Source organism: Lithobates pipiens, unplaced genomic scaffold (assembly GCF_037356315.1).
Source record: "Lithobates pipiens isolate NorthernLeopardFrog02 unplaced genomic scaffold, aLitPip1_a1.2 Scaffold_13, whole genome shotgun sequence".
Lineage (NCBI taxonomy): Eukaryota > Metazoa > Chordata > Amphibia > Anura > Ranidae > Lithobates > Lithobates pipiens.
This window is the reverse complement of record NW_027507718.1, coordinates 22,850,778-22,868,569: the sequence shown is the minus strand read 5'-3', so window position 1 is coordinate 22,868,569 and position 17,792 is coordinate 22,850,778. Positions and strand designations below refer to the sequence as shown.

The following is a 17,792-nucleotide window of genomic DNA, read 5'->3' as shown; positions in this document are numbered from 1 at the left end:
TGAGCGACAGCGATTTGTGGGGAGATCTGTCATCAAACACTGAAAAGTAATGACAGTGACAATTCTGCAACTGAGCAAACGTCAGTGTTTTTGATTTGATTACATTATTGAATCATTATTATTATTATTATATTATTATTTGGTATAATTATTTATAGTTATTTATTATATTATAATTTATTATTTCATTTTTCAAACTTTATCATACCTGGGATGTCTTCTAGACTCTGGTTTGGACAGATTTAAGTGAGTTATTCCTAAGAATTACAGGTCTACAATATATGCCAAATTTCCATGCAAAATAATTGTACCGCTTTCAGCACCTAAAATCCGAAATAATCGTACCTCCAGGGAGGTTAAAGAGAAGAGAGGCGACTCTAAGTTTAGCATTATGTTGTTAAACGTTGTACCTTCATTAAATGCACCCATATTGCTACACTAAGCCCTTGTACACACGGTCGGACATTCTGACAACCAAATCCATTGGATTTTGTCCAACGGATTTTGTCCGACGGATTTTGTCCGAAACTGTTGCATACACATGGTCGGACAAAGTTGTCGGAAAATCTGATTGTACATAATGTGATGAGGTTATTTAATTACGATGGGACTACATTCAGGCTAGTAGCCAATAGCTTTGGTCTAGGAATTTTATCTGAGCATACGTGGCACTTTGTCTGTCGGAGTAGGCTACACATGATCGGAGTATGTCCAATCGGAACATTTTGTCGAAAAATTTTACGGACAAGTTGGAAAACTTGGTCCGTCGGATACTCTGACGGAAATAGTCCGATGGAGACCACACACAGTCGGATTATCCGACAAAATGGTCCGATCGGACACCTTCTGTCGGAATCTCTGAGCGTGTGTACAAGGGCTTAGAGGTGAAGCTACTTGTATATCAAGACATCGCTTGTATATCAAGTCAAAATGTATTTAAAAATTCTGCTTTACTTGCAAAACGCTCTCAAACCAAGTTACACTCAAACCAAGGTTTTGCTGTATTTCGGTTCTGTGTGTAAAGTTTACCTTGATCTATCCATCTCTGTAAATAGCAGTTCTGTTTCAGCATGTGGTAGGTGGAGAGAAAAATCAAGAGAGGTGGAGAGCCAAGAGGTCCACCTACTGGCCAGAGCAAAAACTAGATAATGCTCATATTATCAAAATGTATATTAACCTGACAAAAAAATGAAAAACATTTTTTGAAAATGTTTACTTTTCTGTCTTGACCCTAAGAAGGAAAATATGCACAATCACACTATACATTCCCTTACATTAATTATGGCACCACTGAGAAGCTCATTAATAAGTATAAAACATTGCTCTTGATTAGCTGGGATTTACTACCACTCAGATTCAATCAGAGAGCATAAACCAAGTGCAAGACTCCTTGTTTTAGCTTCCAGACACGTGCCTTTACAGAGAGGTGCCAGTCAATGTGATCAAAGCTGGTCACTAACCACAGAATCCCTGGGTCCGGGTTTCCCAGCTGCAATGAGAACAAAACAAACAAACAGACTTTACCTACAAGGTATTTTTTTTTCCTTGTTAATGTAGGTGGCTATATAGAGCTTGGCTTTTTAGAAATGCTTCAAGAGTCTGCTAGGAATACAGGATCGACCACAAAAAAACAGTAGCTAGCAGGAGCTAGGAAGAATCAATTTCAGTCTTTCCGTTATATTAAACACACTTTGTTTCTTGTTTTTATTTTACAAGAGTTGTCTGGGTAATAGGAGAGGGTGTGCACTAGACTGTTTGCTTAGTTTCCTAAAGTCTATGTATAATTCAACAGGAACATATTTTTGTATGTAAGAGAATTTGATGTCCAAGTTGCTAATTAGATATGAGTTTTAACTCTGGCTATCCATGCTGAGTTCTGCTTTTAAGAAAACATTTTTTTAAAAAGCTGAGCAAAAATTAAATAGGAATCCCGTTTAGCACTCTTTGCATCTCAGTTGAATCTATATTCCGAAATGACATAAAAATACATCTCTTTATGTCAAAAACACAGTTCTAACACATATACAGTATCTCACAAAAGTGAGTACACACCTCACATTTTTGTAAATATGTTATTATATCTTTTCATGTGACAACACTGAAGAAATTACACTTTGCTACGATGTAAGGTAGTGAGTGTACAGCTTGTATAACAGTGTAAATTTGCTGTCCCCTCAAAATAAAAACATACAGCTATTAATGTCTAAACCACTGGAAACAAAAGTGAGTACAACTCTAAGTGAAAATGTCCAAATTGGGTCCAAAGTGTCAATATTTTGTGTGGCCACCATTAATTTCCAGCACTGCCTTAAAGTGTCTGTAACCCCCCCCCCCCCCCCCCCCCAAAAAAAAATAATCTGCAAGACAAAGGCATAATGAGCTATTATGCATAGCATTATGAAATACTCACCTTAGATTGAAGCCCCAGCTGAGGTAAACGCACACTGCTCCCTGAGTTATTTTGGAGTATTGCGGGCCTCGGTGCTGTAATTGTCCGGATCCGGCAATGGCACGCCAGCTGAAGCAACGGCACGAATGAGCATCAGCACATGCTGATACAGTGGATATCTCCTAAACCGTCCAGGTTTAGGAGATATCCACAGTAGCTACAGGTAAGCCTTCTTATAGGCTTACCTGTAGTAAAAAGTGGCTTGTAAGGGCTTACAACCACTTTAATCCTCTTGGGCATGGAGTTCACCAAAGCTTCACAGGTTGCCACTGGAGTCCTCTTCCACTCCTCTTTAACAACATCATAGAGCTGGTGGATGTTAGAGACCTTGCGCTCCTCCACCTTCCATTTGAGGATGCCCCACAGAAGCTCAACAGGGTTTAGGTCTGGAGACATGCTTGGCCAGTCCATCACCTTTACCCTCAGCTGCTTTAGCAAGGCAGTGGTCATCTTGGAGGTGTGTCTGTGGTCGTTATCATGTTGGAATGCTGCCCTGTGGCCCAGTCTCTGAAGGGAGGGGATCATGCTCTGCTTCACTATGTCACAGTACATGTTGACATTCATGGTTCCCTCAATGAACTGTAGCTTCCCATTGCCGTGCACTCATGCAGCCCCAGACCATGACACTCCCACCACCATGCTTGACTGTAGGCAAGACACACTTGTCTTTGTATTCCTTAACCTAGTTGCCACCAGACACATGTTACACCAGCTAAACCAAACAAGTTTATCTTGGTCTCATCAGACAGCAGGACATTTTTTTCCAGTAATCCATGTCCTTAGTCTGCTTGTCTTCAGCAAACTGATTGTGAGCTTTCTTGTGCATCATCTTTAGAAGAGGCTTCCTTCTGGAACAACAGCCATGCAGACCAATTTGATGCAGTGTTCAGCACAGCATATGGTCTGAGCGCTGACAGGCTGACCCCCCCCACCCCTTCAACCTCTGCAGCAATGCTGGCAGCACTCATACGTCTATTTCCCAAAGACAACCTCTGGATATGACACTGAGCACATGCACTCAACTTCTTTGGTCGACCATGGCGAGGCCTGTTCTGAGTGGAAACTGTCCTGTTAAACTGCTGTATGGCCTTGGCCAGCATGCTGCAGCTCAGTTTCAGGGTCTTGGCAATCTTCTTATAGCCTAGGCCATCTTTATGTAGAGCAACAATTCTTTTTTCAGATTCTCAGAGAGTTCTTTGTCATGAGGTGCCATGTTGAACTTCCAGTGACTGGTATGAGAGAGTGAGAGCGATAACACCAAATGTAACACACTTGCGACCCTGTAACACTAAAGAGTCACATGACATCGGGGAGGGAAAATGGCTAAATGGTTCCAATTTGGACATTTTCACTTAGGGGTGTACTCACTTTTGCTGCCAGCGGTTTAGACATTAATGGCTGTGTTATTTTGAGGGGACAGCAAATGAACACTGTTATACATGCTGTACACTCACTACTTTATACTGTAGCAAAGTGTAATTTCTTCAGTGTTGTCACATGAAAATTTATAATAAAATATTTCCAAAAATGTGAGGGGTGTACTTTTGTGAGATACTGTATAATACACATAGAGGATCTGAAAAAAATAGAACATGTGCTATCCACCTTATTTTATTATGGCATAGCTATGCAGGTCTAGACTGGTCTAGGCTTTAATAAAACAATAAAGCTTTCCTTTTTGTATTATGTGCTTTACATGACCATCATGATGATGTAATATTGGAGGAAGGCACAGGCACAGCACTGCTCTTCCTGATTATTTATAATCTCATGGCAAGAAAACAAAAGCCATCAGTGTTCTGGGTGTCAGATTTAGGAGTCAAGTTCATTTGCATATTAGCAGCCATCCCAATTTTAAAACTGGAGACAAATCCATTAACGGAAAACAACATTTGCAGCGCTAAACCAACACATGCAATAAATGTGTAAAGAAAATGTATATAACAAGTCCGATGATGATAATTGTGATCATAAAATTTGTGAAATATCCAAATCTGATCATAAAATTTGTGAAATCTTGTGAAATCTTGATATCCAAGGGTCACCATGTGTGAAAGGACATAAAAGGACATAATCATAACAAGAATCCAGATACACCATGTGATCCACCACCAGGAATAGGATGGACTCTTACCAAAACATAAGGACTATATTGGAGTCACATGCGCCCAAATTGACCACCAGGTCCAGCTGTATTACACCTCAGAGGCTCACAGATGTTCCAGGTACATCTCAATCAGGCAGTTGGAATAAGTTGTCACTGTTTTTGTTTATACAGTGACACCTTATTCCAACAAGCCTGTCTGAGATGTTTTTGGAACATCTGTGAGCCTCTGAGGTATAATACAGCTGGACCTGGTGATCAGTTTGGGCACATGTGACTCCGTAATAGAGTCCTTACATTTTGGAAAAGTCCATCCTATTCCTGGTGGTGGATCACATGGTGTATCTGGATTCTTGTTATGATTATGTCCTTTCATACATGGTGACCCTTGGATATCAAGATTTGGATATTTCACAAATTGTATGACCACAATTATCATCATTGGATTTGTTATATACATTTTCTTTACACATTTATTGTATGTGTTGGTTTAGCACTGCAAATATTGATTTCCATGAGCCATTGCAGTGTATGTGTTTTTTTTGCTAGCAGCTTTTTTCTACTAATATTTCTGCCAGTGCGGCTTTTTGTTTTTATACATACATTTGTTAATATTTTTGTATTTGGAAATGGGCTGCTTGACAGCCCAGTGTTTGACCCTATTCTAATCCATAAAATGCATTAAGATAAAAAAAAAAACCTTCTTCCTTTAGAACCACTTTAAGAGCACTAATGCCGCGTACACACGGTCGAACTGTTTGAAGTACTTAGTCCGTTGAAACACATTTCAGCGGACAATCCGCTCGTGTGTGGGCTTCAGCGGACTTTTTCAGCGTGCAGTCCGGAGTGCTAAGAATTTCAGATTTTCCAAAAATCTGTCCGTCGTACTTTGGTTTCAGCGGACAATACGGTCGTCAGTATGCTAGTTCGACGGACTAAGAATGGCGCATGCCCAGAAAGGATTTACACGGCGGAAGGGTGCTTTGCTGTGTCTTGGACTTCCTATTTCTTGTCCCGTCGTACGTGCTGTACACGTCATCGCGCAAGCTTTCGACGGACTGTTCGTGTATCCGTGTGTGGTCAAGTCCGTTCAGTGGAAACTACGACGGATTGTCCGTCGGATTGTATGACGGACTAAGTACGCCATACAATCCGCTCGTGTGTACGCGGTATAAGTGTCGCTTTTGTGTGCTGCTTCGTTCCTCTGCTATCAACATTAATCCGTTTTGACATGTTTTCATGACATCAAGAGAAAAATGGTGACGAGGAGGGAGCTCCAGCTGATTTAAAGCCTCAGCATTGTTCCTGTATGCTGTGTGGAAGGGGTGTGTCCCTTCCCTCCAATCAGCTTTCAGAGCTTGCCTCACTGAGCTCTGCAGAATGTAACTTCAGCTCTCTGCCCCCTTTTTCTACACTCTCAGGCTAGCTTTAAAATTACAACCAGCCTGCTGGGTTTTACATGCGATTATCACTAGAAGTTGTTATAACCATTAGCAATAATCACTGTGTTCTCCTGGTGGGACATCTCCCCTCATCCCTTGCCAGGAGAACACAATAGCTCAAGGATTCTCTTGTCAACACTGTCTATGTTGATGGGGGAATCAGGCGAAATTTGCTTGGTCTATAGCCAGGCTAAGAGTCCCTAAGTTATTTGCTTATGACCAGGTGGTGGAAATTGCTTAATTAGCACTACAAAGGGTCCAAACCCTCACTGGGTTTACATGGAAGCTCTGTCTTTCTCGCCATGGTCAACAGGTTGAGATCACCTATAAGCTGTCCCACCCTGGGACAGAAAGAGAACCACAAGACTGCTGCCTGTCACATCCCTCTTGCGCCTATATAAGGCAAACTTGAATTTAAACAAGGCCAATCTCCACAACTTTTTCAACAATGAAACATAAAGGTTTCATATGCATAGATGTTTTTTTTTCATTGGAATACAATATCTACAGTATGTACTGAACCATTACAAAACGTATTTCCAATTGCTCCCATCAATTTTTTTTTTTATACATAATCAGATGGCTTTTTCCCAATAGACTAAACTTAGACTTGCTACTCAACCACTTACTATGACAGGTTTTGAGATATCTTGTAAAGCAGTGGGCAAAGCTTTTGGGAATGATACAAATATTAATTTTCACAAAGTCTGCTGCTTCAGTGTTTTTAGATCTTTTTGTCAGATGTTACTATGGTATACTGAAGTATAATTGAAAGCATTTGATAAGTGTCAAAGGCTTTTATTGACAATTGCATTACGTTTATGCAAAGAATCGATATTTGCAGTGTTGACCCTTCTTTTTCAAGACCTCCTGCAATTCACCCTGGCATGCTGTCAATCAACTTCTGGGCCACATCCTGACTGATGGTAGCCCATTCTTGAATAATCAATGCTTGGAATTTGTCAGAATATGTGGAGGGGGGGGGTTTGTTCATCCTTCTCTTGAGGATTGACCACAAGTTCCCAATGGGATTAAGGTCTTGGGAGTTTCCTGGCCATGGAACCAAAATGTTAATATTTTGTTCCCCAGGCCACTTAGTTATCACTTTTGCTTTATGGCAAGGTGATCCGTCATGCTGAAAAGGCATTGTTTCTCACCAAACTGTTCTTGGATGGTTGGGAGAAGTTGCTCTCGGAGGAAGTTTTTTTGTTCCATTCTTTTTTCATGGCTGTATTCTTAGGAAAGGTTTTTTCCGGATGCCCCAAACAATTGGAAAGGGAATTCACCAGAGTAAAGGACACATTTGAACCCCAATTATTCAATTTCTCTGGAATGAAACCATGGAAAAATGTTTGTTTAGACCAGATTCTGGTATTCAATACGTGGAGTATAAATGCTTTTAACATTTTTATTTTACTTTGGAGTACTGTTTGCACCATAGTTCTTCACTGGGGCGGATGAAGCTTAGTAAAGCTTGTACAATTAGCCCCCGTTCACACCAGTGCAGCTTGTCATGCATTTTGACAGGTCCAAATCACAACACAAGTCACACCCTATTGTGGGCAATGGACTGTTCAAATCGGTGTCTCTCTGATTTTGCAATGCCGCACAGGTTTAAAAAAAAAAGGTCCCTGTACTATTTTTTGCTATTTCAGGTGCATCTTGCATAGACATCTGTGCATGAAGTCACACAAATATCAGTCAAGTCGTACCTAAAGTCGCACTGAGTGTGAAGGGGGGCGTAATGAATTATGCGGGTGCATTGCAGAGAAATAAATGGTTAAAGTAGAACTGCAGGAAAATCTTTTTTTTATTTTTATTTTTTATTTTGGATAGAGTTAGAGATGGTTATAACCCCTGTCAGTTTTTCTTTTTTTGCCAGCAAACAGGAAGTAAGAGGAAATTCCTGCAAAATTAAGGGAATCCATTGCCCAACCCCCAGATCACCAAACTAGTGATCCCCTCTATTATGGTTCTGGGGTCAACCCAAAATTTTGTATCTTTTTTTACTTTCAATGATAATGGTAAACAGAACAAATAGCGAGGATGAATCTTCTTAATTGGGGCAGAGGCAGCAATAAAAACCTAGCAGGTATTCTAATCCCTCTCCACTCTGTATAAAACTAAAAAAAGTTAGTTCTATTTTAACCTCCCTGGTGGTATTCCTGAGTCTGGCTCAGGGTGAGATTTCAGTACCAAAAGCAGTAACCCCAAGCCAGACTGGGGATTGCATAGCAGGATCCATGTAGAGGTTTACTTACCTTGTCCCCTGGATCCTGTGATGTCTCCCGCTGTGATCGAGCGAGACCCGGCAGCACGCCGGGTCTCGCTCGATTTGTCACAGTGCCAAACTCCATTCCCTGCGAGCGTTGCGACGCACGGGGACGGAGTTCGGCGCCAAATTCAAAAAGTAAAAAACACAGTATAGATACAGTATAATGTAATCTTACAGATTACAGTACTATATCAAATAATTACACATTTCCTTTGTCCCTAGTGGTTTGTCCAGTGCCCGTTTTATATTATAAATACTGTTCTTTATGCCAGGAAACTGGAGATTGTCCATAGCAACCAAAAAATGACCAATTACGTCAAAAGTGGTTATAGACCAGTTAGAAAACAGCGATAATAAATTAGAATTACTTGCAGAATTCGTCATCAAACACTAAAAGTAATGACAGCGACAATTTTGCAAGTGAGCAAATTTTTGTGTTTTTGATTTGATTACATTATTGAATAATTTTTATTATTATTATTTGTTATAATTATTTATAGTTATTCATTATATTATAATTTATGATTTCGTTTTTCAAACTTTATCATACCCGGGATGTCTGCTAGATTCTGGTTTGGACAGATTTAAGTGAGTTATTTCTAAGAATTACAGGCCTACAATATAAAACGCCAAATTTCCATGCAAAATAATTGTACCCCTTCAGCATCAAAAATCTGAAATAATCGTACCGCCAGGGAGGTTAAAAGAGCCAGGGTTATTGGATGGCATTGTTTTCCTTTACGTCCTATAATTCTCACTTTTCCTATAAGCTGTATAATTGAGCTTCTTCCAGCTTCCCTGGAATGAAACTCAACTAAAACGGAATCTTCTCTCGATCAAAAGATCTTTGAACATGGGGATTTATGGATGTATAATTAGGCATTGCAAAGGGCATATTGTGGCAATCCATAGTAACTAGACTTCTTTTTCAGAATAGAGCAGTTAGAGCAATGAAAGATAATTGCCACAGATTTCTGCATTTTGCACATTGCCCTTTCCAATATGCTTTTTAATGGCTGTATGCATGATATTGTTTTTTAAAAGTCTTGCACACATGTAGTCTATAAGAAGAATTAGACTCCTGCTAACAAATAAAAGGTTTACTTTTTCACTGTATCCATGTTGCATGGAAATATAAAGAACTGATTAATGTTGTCTGTTCACTTGAAAAATATGTATCTGGTAAACCTGCATTGTTTTTAATACACACAGCATAGAAATTATTTCTGGTTACATACATTTATTTTCAAATATGACCCTATCCACATGTCTGATACTGCTACTGTACTGTAAATAAACCAGCTTATAGATACCAGTTTGCCTCAATCAGACTCAGTGAGATTTATTTATATGGCTACAAAGATGGTAAGCTTCAATGAGCAGGGCCCTCTGATTCCTCCTGTATTGTATTGCAACTGTACTGTCTGCCCTCATGTTGTAAAGTGCTGCGCAAACTGTTGGCACTATAAAAAATCCAGCATATTAATAATAATAATAATGTATGCTTAGTATATATGGCTAATATGCTCACAAATGTGTGTGTGTGTATATATATATATATATATATATATATATATATATATAAAATTATAAAATATAAATTTACAGGCAGTCCCCAGGTCAAAAACAAGTTCCTGTAGGTTCTGTAGGTTTGTTCTTAAAACAATATTAAAGGCTTGTTTTTTTTTAAATAACAAACATGTAATGCCCTGTACACACGGTCGGAAATTCAGACGGAAAAGGTCCGATTATATTGGATTATATTGTCAGAAAATCCAATCGTGTGTGGGACTTTTTCCGTCAGAAATTCAGACGGAAAAAATTTGAGAGCAGGATCTAAAATTTTCCAACAAGAAAATGCGATCTGACTTTTTCCAATCGTTTGTAGAGAATTCCGACGGACAAAGTGCCACGCATGCTCAAATCAAATTACGAGACCAAAGCTATTGGCTACTAGCCTCTATGTAGTCCTGTCGTACGCAATGAACGTCACCTCGTTCCGAAAGATCGCATTTTCCGACAACTTTGTCCGACCGTGTGTATGCAACACCAGTTTCGGCCAAAATCCGTCCTAAAAAATCGGATTTTGTTGTCGGAATGTCCAGCCGTGTGTACAAGGCATCATACTTACCTGCTCTGTGCAGTGGTTTTGCACAGAGCAGCCCAGATCCTCCTCTTCTTGGGTCCCTTGCCAGCGCTCCTGGCTCCTCACTCCTGCCAGGTGCTTGCTGTGGGGGCACCCAAATAGGTACGTCCCCAAGCCACGGCCCTGTGTGTCCATTCATACATGGAGCCACGGCTATGCCCCATCCCCTCCATTTCCTGTTTGGCTGGAGAGCCAATGACTCCCAATGCTGACAAAAGCCAATCAGAAATGTGAGTCCCCGGAGAGGCAAGGCTCTCGTGGACATCACTGGATTTGAGATAGGGCTCAGGTAAGTATTGGGGGGTGCTGCTGCACACAGAAGGTGTTTTACCTTCATACATAGAATGCACAAAGGTAAAAACCCTTGTGCCTTTACAACCACCTTAAGCTGAATTTATATGTATGTTGGAACAGGTACATTTTTTAAGTGTAATTCCAGCCAAAATTTTGTTTTTACGTTTTTGGGATAGCATAGAGAAGGGATAACACCCCTATAACATTTGTTTTGTTGTCTGTGCCCCTATTCAGAAGATGTCACCTCACTTTCTGTCCCTGTGACAATTGAATTTTGGAAATTTTAAAAGTACCAGCAAGTGGCTGAATGTCTCTAGAAGCATCTAGCACATCTCCTGATGACTAGCATTTAAAAAAAGCAAAGTTGAACTATGCTGTGTTTGTATGACTCTTTATTAAAAACACCAGCATATGTTCTGTCTCTGTTAGTTGCTAGTTTCCAAATAAATGCCACCAGTTTCAAAATTGCATCTGTATAGTATCATGTGTTGTTATTTATTATTATTGTTCTTGTTGTAATTACTACATACCGTAATAATATAACTAATAACAGTGTAAATGTCAAATCTCATCATTAAGTGATATTATTATTAATAACTCTGTCTTTTCTTCCATAGATTCTTTGATGATGGAGAGTGTGTATTGATCTGTCCTTCTGGAAAATATGAGCTTAATAGACAGTGCCATTCCTGTCATCATACTTGTCACGAGTGCAATGACAGTGAGCCCGATGCATGTATATCCTGTGGCACCGGTAAGTCCTATAATAAAGTGGTGTGATTGCAAATGCTTCACAGCCAAATAATCCTTAGTAGTGAAAGGATGGGGGAAATGCCTAAAGACAAATGTGTAAAATCGTTTTTTTGTGGCTTTAGACAAATAACCTTTGTTTGGCCTCAGCAGAGGATTACAAGCTCTATAGGCAAAGTGAGCCTTAAAACTAAGAAGGGTAAAAACTAAGTTGAAGATGATTTAGCTATTGACAGACATTACTAACCATAGACCATATACAGCGCCTAGAAAAAGTATTCATATCCCTTGAAATTTTCAACATTTTGTCATGTTACCACCAAAAACATAAATGTATTTTATTGGGTCTTTATGTGATAGACCAACACAAAGTGTCACATAATTGTGAAGTTGATAAATGGTTTTCAAACTTTTTTACAAATACATTTCTGAAAAGTGTGGCGTGCATTTGTATTCAGCCCCCTTTTACTCTGATACCCCTAACTAAAGTCTAGTGGAACGAATTGCCTTCAGAAGTCACCAAATTAGTAAATAGAGTCAACCTGTGTATAATTTAATCTCAGTATAAATACAGATGTTCTGTGAAGACCTCAGAAGTTTGTTAGAGAACCTTAGTGAACAAAACAGCCAGCATCATGAAGGCCAAGGAACACACCAGACAGGTTAGGGATAAAGTTGTGGAGAAGTTTAAAGCAGGGTTAGGTTTTAAAAAAATATCCCAAGCTTTGAACATCTCATGGAGCACTGTTCAATCCGTCATCCAAAAATGTATGGCACAACTGCAAACCTACCAAGACATGGCCGTCTACCTAAAGTGATAGACTGGGCAAGGAGAGCATTAATCAGAGAAGCAGCCAAGAGGCCCATGGTAACTCTGGAGGAGCTGCAGAGATCCACAGCTCAGATGGAAGAATCTGTCCACAGGACAACTATTAAACATACACTCCACAAAGGTGGCCTTTATGGAAGAGTGGAAAGAAGAAAGCCATTTCTAAAAGAAAGCCATAAGAAATCCCATTTGCAGTTTGTTAGAAGCCATGTGGGGGACACAGCAAACAAAGGAAGAAGGTGCTCTGGTCAGATAAGACCAAAATTTAATGTTTTGGCCTAAAAGCAAAAGGCTATGTGTGGCGGAAAACTAACACTACACATCACCCTGAACACACCAACTCCACCGTGAAACATGGTGGTGGAAGCATCATTTTGTGGGGGGTGCTTTTCTTCAGCAGGGACAGGGAAGCTGGTCAGAGTTGATAGGAAGATGGATGGATTGCCAGGGCAATCTTAGAAGATAACCTGTTAAAGTCTGCAAAAGACTTTAGACTGGGGAGGAGATTCACCTTTCCAGCAGGACAACAACCCTAAATATACAACCAGAGCTATAATAGAATGGTTTAGATCAGTATTTCTCGATTCCAGACCCCAAGGCGCACCAACAGGTCATGTTTTCAGGCTTACCATTATTTTGTACAGGGCATTTGATCAGTTTCATTGCCTAATTACCAGAGCTGCAAACATGACCTGTTGGTGCACTTTGAGAACTGGAATTGAGGAACACTGGTTTAGATCAAAGCATGTTCATGTGTTAGAATGACCCAATCAAAGTCCAGACCTAAATACAATTGAGAATCTGTGGCAAGACTTGAAAATTGCTGTTCACGGACGCTCTCCATCCAATCTAACAGAGCTTGAGCTATTTTACAAAGAAGAGGGGGCATTTCATTCTCCAGATGTGCAAAGCTGGTGGAGACATGCCCAAAAAGACTTGCAGCTATAATTGCAGCAAAAGGTGCTTCTACAAAGTATTGACTGAGGTGGGGGGGGGGGGGGGGGGGTGAATACAAATGCACGCCACACTTTTCACATATTTATTTATTCCTTCCACTTCACATTTATGTGCCATTTTGTGTTGGTCTATCACATAATATCCCAATAAAATACTTTTACGTTTTTGGTTGTAACATGACAAAATGTGGAAAAAATTTCAAGTTGTGCGAATACTTTTTCAAGGCACTGTATCAAATAACATTTAGAATGGATCATTCAACAATACAGATACAACATTGTGGCCAGCTTTTCGTCTTATGGGGGCAATAATTGGGTAATGTATGAGCAGTGAAAACTGGGAACATATCAAACAACACACTGAATAATCTTTATAATAGATGCTCCAGACAGTCATTAAAATGCCTCCCAACTTGGGAAAGAAGGGCATCCTTTAGTACAACGCAGGCAGAAAACCCATAACCCATGTGTGTTTGTTTTTTTTTCACCCTTGCTTCCTTTATATTGACTAAAAAAAGTGAGGATAAAAAGCTTTGGGTAAAAGATTTAGTGTGACACTTTAGTTATGTATTGCATTTATTATAGAGGTGAACACGTATCAAACGAGACAACTAATGCCGCGTACACACAATCAGAATTCTCCCCAGAAAAGCCTTGGATGATTTTTCCGATGAAATTCTGACGGAATTCTGCTCAAGCTTGTGTTGTCTACACACGGTCACACCAAATTCCGACAGTCAAGAACACGATAACGTACAACACTAAGACAAGCCGAGAATATGAAACTCAATGCTTCCGAGCATGCGTTGAATTGTTTCCAAGCATGCATAGGAATTTTACACGTCAGAATTGCTACAGTCGATTGGAATTTTCGATCAAAACTTTTTTCCGTCAGAAAAATTGAGAACATGCTCTCAATCTTTTGCTTGCCGAAATTCCGCCAGTAAAAGTCTGATGGAGCATACACATGGTCGCATTTTCTGATGAAAAGCTCTCATCTGTCTTTTGCTGGCCAAATTTACGATCGTGTGTACATGGCATAAGAAGGAAAGAGGGAATGTGCCTGGGAGAGGAACCTTTGTGGAAATCCCTATCCTATTCATACAGTATCCTACTTATTTACGCATCCCGCCATGATCCCCCATATCTGAGGAAGTGGGAGAAGGATCTCAACATTACGCTTACTGAGAAGCAAAAGAATCGCATACTTACTTTTGCTCATAAGTCCTCTCTATATAGAAAGTACCAGGAGATCACTTATAAAATCTTCACACGCTGGTTCAGGACACCCACAGTATTGGCTGCCATATTTCCGGGACATAGCCCACTGTGTTGGAGATGTGGCACGCAAAATAGCACTCTGCTGCACATCTTTTGGGAGTGTCCTGTCCTGACCCCTTTTTGGAGACAAGTTCTCCAGATCTTCCATAAGCTCACTGACATTGCTCTCCAGGACAATCCTTCAGCAGTGCTCTTAAATTTGACTCCCTTGTCGGGAAAGCGGTTTCACAGGTCACTGTTGGCATGTGTCCCCAGTGCGTGGAAACAGCAGTCCCCACCGGCAGTGTCCCAATGGTTTGTGAGGGTTTGCGACATACAGCGAATGGAGCAACTTCCAGCTGCCCTGAGAGACAGGGAGGGGGAGCACAATGCCCGATGGATGCAGTGGATCCTCTTCCCGATATTCAGAAGAATACAACTTACTCTTGAATCCCCTGTCTCGAGGAATACTAAGGAGTGGGGTCGCTGGTCCTGCTGGAGTCCCCCACCCCCCCACCCCCCTCTTTCCCTTCCCCATCCCTTCCACGGTCTACCTCCCCATCCCCTCTCTTTCTTTTACTTCCTTTCCTCTATTCATCTCCTTCTTCGACCCCCTAACAACCTCACAAAAATGAAAAACAGGCTGCAGGAAGTTTTTTTGTTATTGTTCCCACTTTTCCCTCCTCGTAATCTAGGACCCACATTGGGTGCGATAAGCGAAGTTAGCCCTAGGGAGAGTGAAATCCCCCCTTCCGGACCTACCAGCTAGTTATATCTTGAATTGTGTTGATGACAATTGGTTATTCTACTACAATGTGATAATGGAAATTGCTACGCTGTCTCACTTGTGTACAAAAACTATATTATGATCATTGGACTGGGTCTGACGCTGGGAGAAGTTGGTTAATATGTTGGCTATTTGTCTTTTTGTATATCCTGCAACCCTTAAATAAAAATAGTTAAAAAAAGAAGGAAAGAGGGACAGAGAGCTTTAGTTCCAAAAAAGGAACAGTCCCTCCAAATGAGGGACAGCTGAGAGAATTGAATGCCAAATGATTTCTAGTGATATTTTGACATGTCTCCTGACAACAATCATTAAAAAGTAGCTTGCAGACCCTAAGAAGGTACATGTTTCACCTATGTTCACATAGAAGCTATTGTCATAGGCTTCTCATAGCATTTAAAGCTCAGAACTGTCAAATTCTTATCCAATTCTTATCCACTTTTCTACCTGAGATCAGCAAGAACCTATTCATAAATTTCCATATTACAGGACACAAAAATTGGTGCCAATCTCATTAGTAACTGGTTTTAACTCCTATGCGATCTGTTTATAGATCATATAGGATTTACCTGGATTGTCCAACAATACACATCTCTATATACAGTGCATTTAAATCAAGGCTACTCCTTTGGTAGCTTTAATATGTTTCCCAGGTTTTAGGGAAGATCTGATTTGCACTGCTACATCTTTAATAAAGGTTAGTTGTGCCTCTTCTCATATATTTATAGAAAAGTGGTGGTGGCTGTGAAGCTTTTCTGCGTGTGGCAGAAAATGCTCATTACATACATCTGTCAGTGAAAAAAATATAGATTTTCTTACCTTTTTGCAGCTGTCGACTACATTCTTTCATTGTACAGTCTGCTCTCAGGAGCCCTGTGACTGGCTTTTCTTGGCTCAGGAGCCTTACAAGTCTGATGATAGATGTTCCCTTACTTTCATGGAGAAACTGTCAACCCTAGAGCTGCCTTCTTTGTACTTATTACAGGTCCTTTTATTTAGAGACCAACAACAATTTTCACTTTAATGTTGCTCGTTCTTATAGATATTTAGACCTTAAAACTTTTCTTAATGGATAGAATTGTAGTGCAGCGTTTATACAGAGTCATACTTGAGCACGGTGTCATGCTCTTGCATTTAATGAGTACAGCAGTGCCTTTCAAGGGCTGGAATTCTAAATGAGATGCTCCAATGCTGCCACCATCTGGAAAGTACTGTGCTGCCACACAAGTGGCTGTTCTATTCTGCATGGTACATAAAGAATTTCTGTTACACAAGGTTTTAGAGGAAATGTTATGTTAATCAAATGCATTGGGTTTCCTTTTGGAAAAATGCATTGTTGTCTGAGTCTGCAATTCTGAGTGCCTTGGAAATACAAGATCTAAGTTGTAGGTCCTACTAAAAAAAAAACACATGAATGGTTTGTATTGATGGATTTTACTTCTGCATGTTGATTTTACATCCAAATACAGAGCTGCACCACTCGTACACTCACCGACCACTTTATTGGGTGCATCTTGATAGCACCGGGTTGGACCCCCTTTTGCCTTCAAAACTGCTTTAAATTGTTACTAAACCCACAGCAGTAAAATCAGTCTGTATATGCAGTAAAGCATGCTTGTTATACTCGCTGTGGAACCTAAGGGGTTAATCCTCTGCATTGTGTAAAAAGGCGTTAGATCGTTTATATACAAATCCTCCTCTTCTTGCACTGTCTCCAAAACATATACGGATAAGACAGATTTACTGGAGTCAGGCTGCACATGCTCAGTTTGATGTGTATTCCTAGAGAGTTTTTTCCTTCTTGGGAGAGTGCATGTGGTCAGCACAGGGCCAATCAACACTGCACAGACATAGGGTCAGGGGCTCTGGTCAAAATCCAGAAATCAAGGTAGAGAGAGAGATATCACCGCTCCAGGTAGGTCAAGTGACAGTAGAAAACCTTCTCATCCAGCTTGGAAGCCCAGATGCTGGAAATGCATATAGCAATCAAAAAAAGGAAGAAGATCTGGACAGCCGCACTCAAAAAAAATTTTTTTTTGCCTTTTATTCAAAAATTCTTCTGAACCTAAAATACAAGCCACAGCAGGAACAGACAGGAGCTAACGTGTTTCACACTTCAATGTAGTGCTTAGTCATATGACTAAGCACTACATTGAAGTGTGAAACGCATTAGCTCCTGTCTGTTCCTGCTGTGGCTTGCATTTTTGTTCACAAGAATTTTTGAATAAAAGGGAAAAAAAAAATTGTGAGTGCGGCTGTCCAGATCTTCTTCCTGTTTTTTATCCAGATAGATCAGCCAGTGCAGTATGAAAACTCCTCCTACAAGCTTTAACCAGACACTGATATAAGTCACAAGACTGCTATATACTGCTGATGAGAAAAGGTATTCAGCAGTTTATATTTACAAAAATAATTGCATTTCCATGTTCTGTGTACTGTGGGAGACCAGATATAGTGAATGCAGGGTCTGATGTTTAGTAACACTTTAATTCTTCGTGGCATA

General features: G+C 40.2%; 1 protein-coding gene across 1 annotated transcript in view; it reads left to right on the top strand.

Moving 5' to 3' along the window:
* PCSK5 (proprotein convertase subtilisin/kexin type 5) overlaps nucleotides 1–17,792 on the top strand; it is a 628,432-nt gene that overhangs the window by 521,667 nt on the left and 88,973 nt on the right. Inside the window, exon 22 of the mRNA XM_077474911.1 lies at nucleotides 11,328–11,464. Coding sequence (XP_077331037.1) covers nucleotides 11,328–11,464 — 137 coding nt within the window. The remainder of the gene's footprint in view (nucleotides 1–11,327; nucleotides 11,465–17,792) is intronic.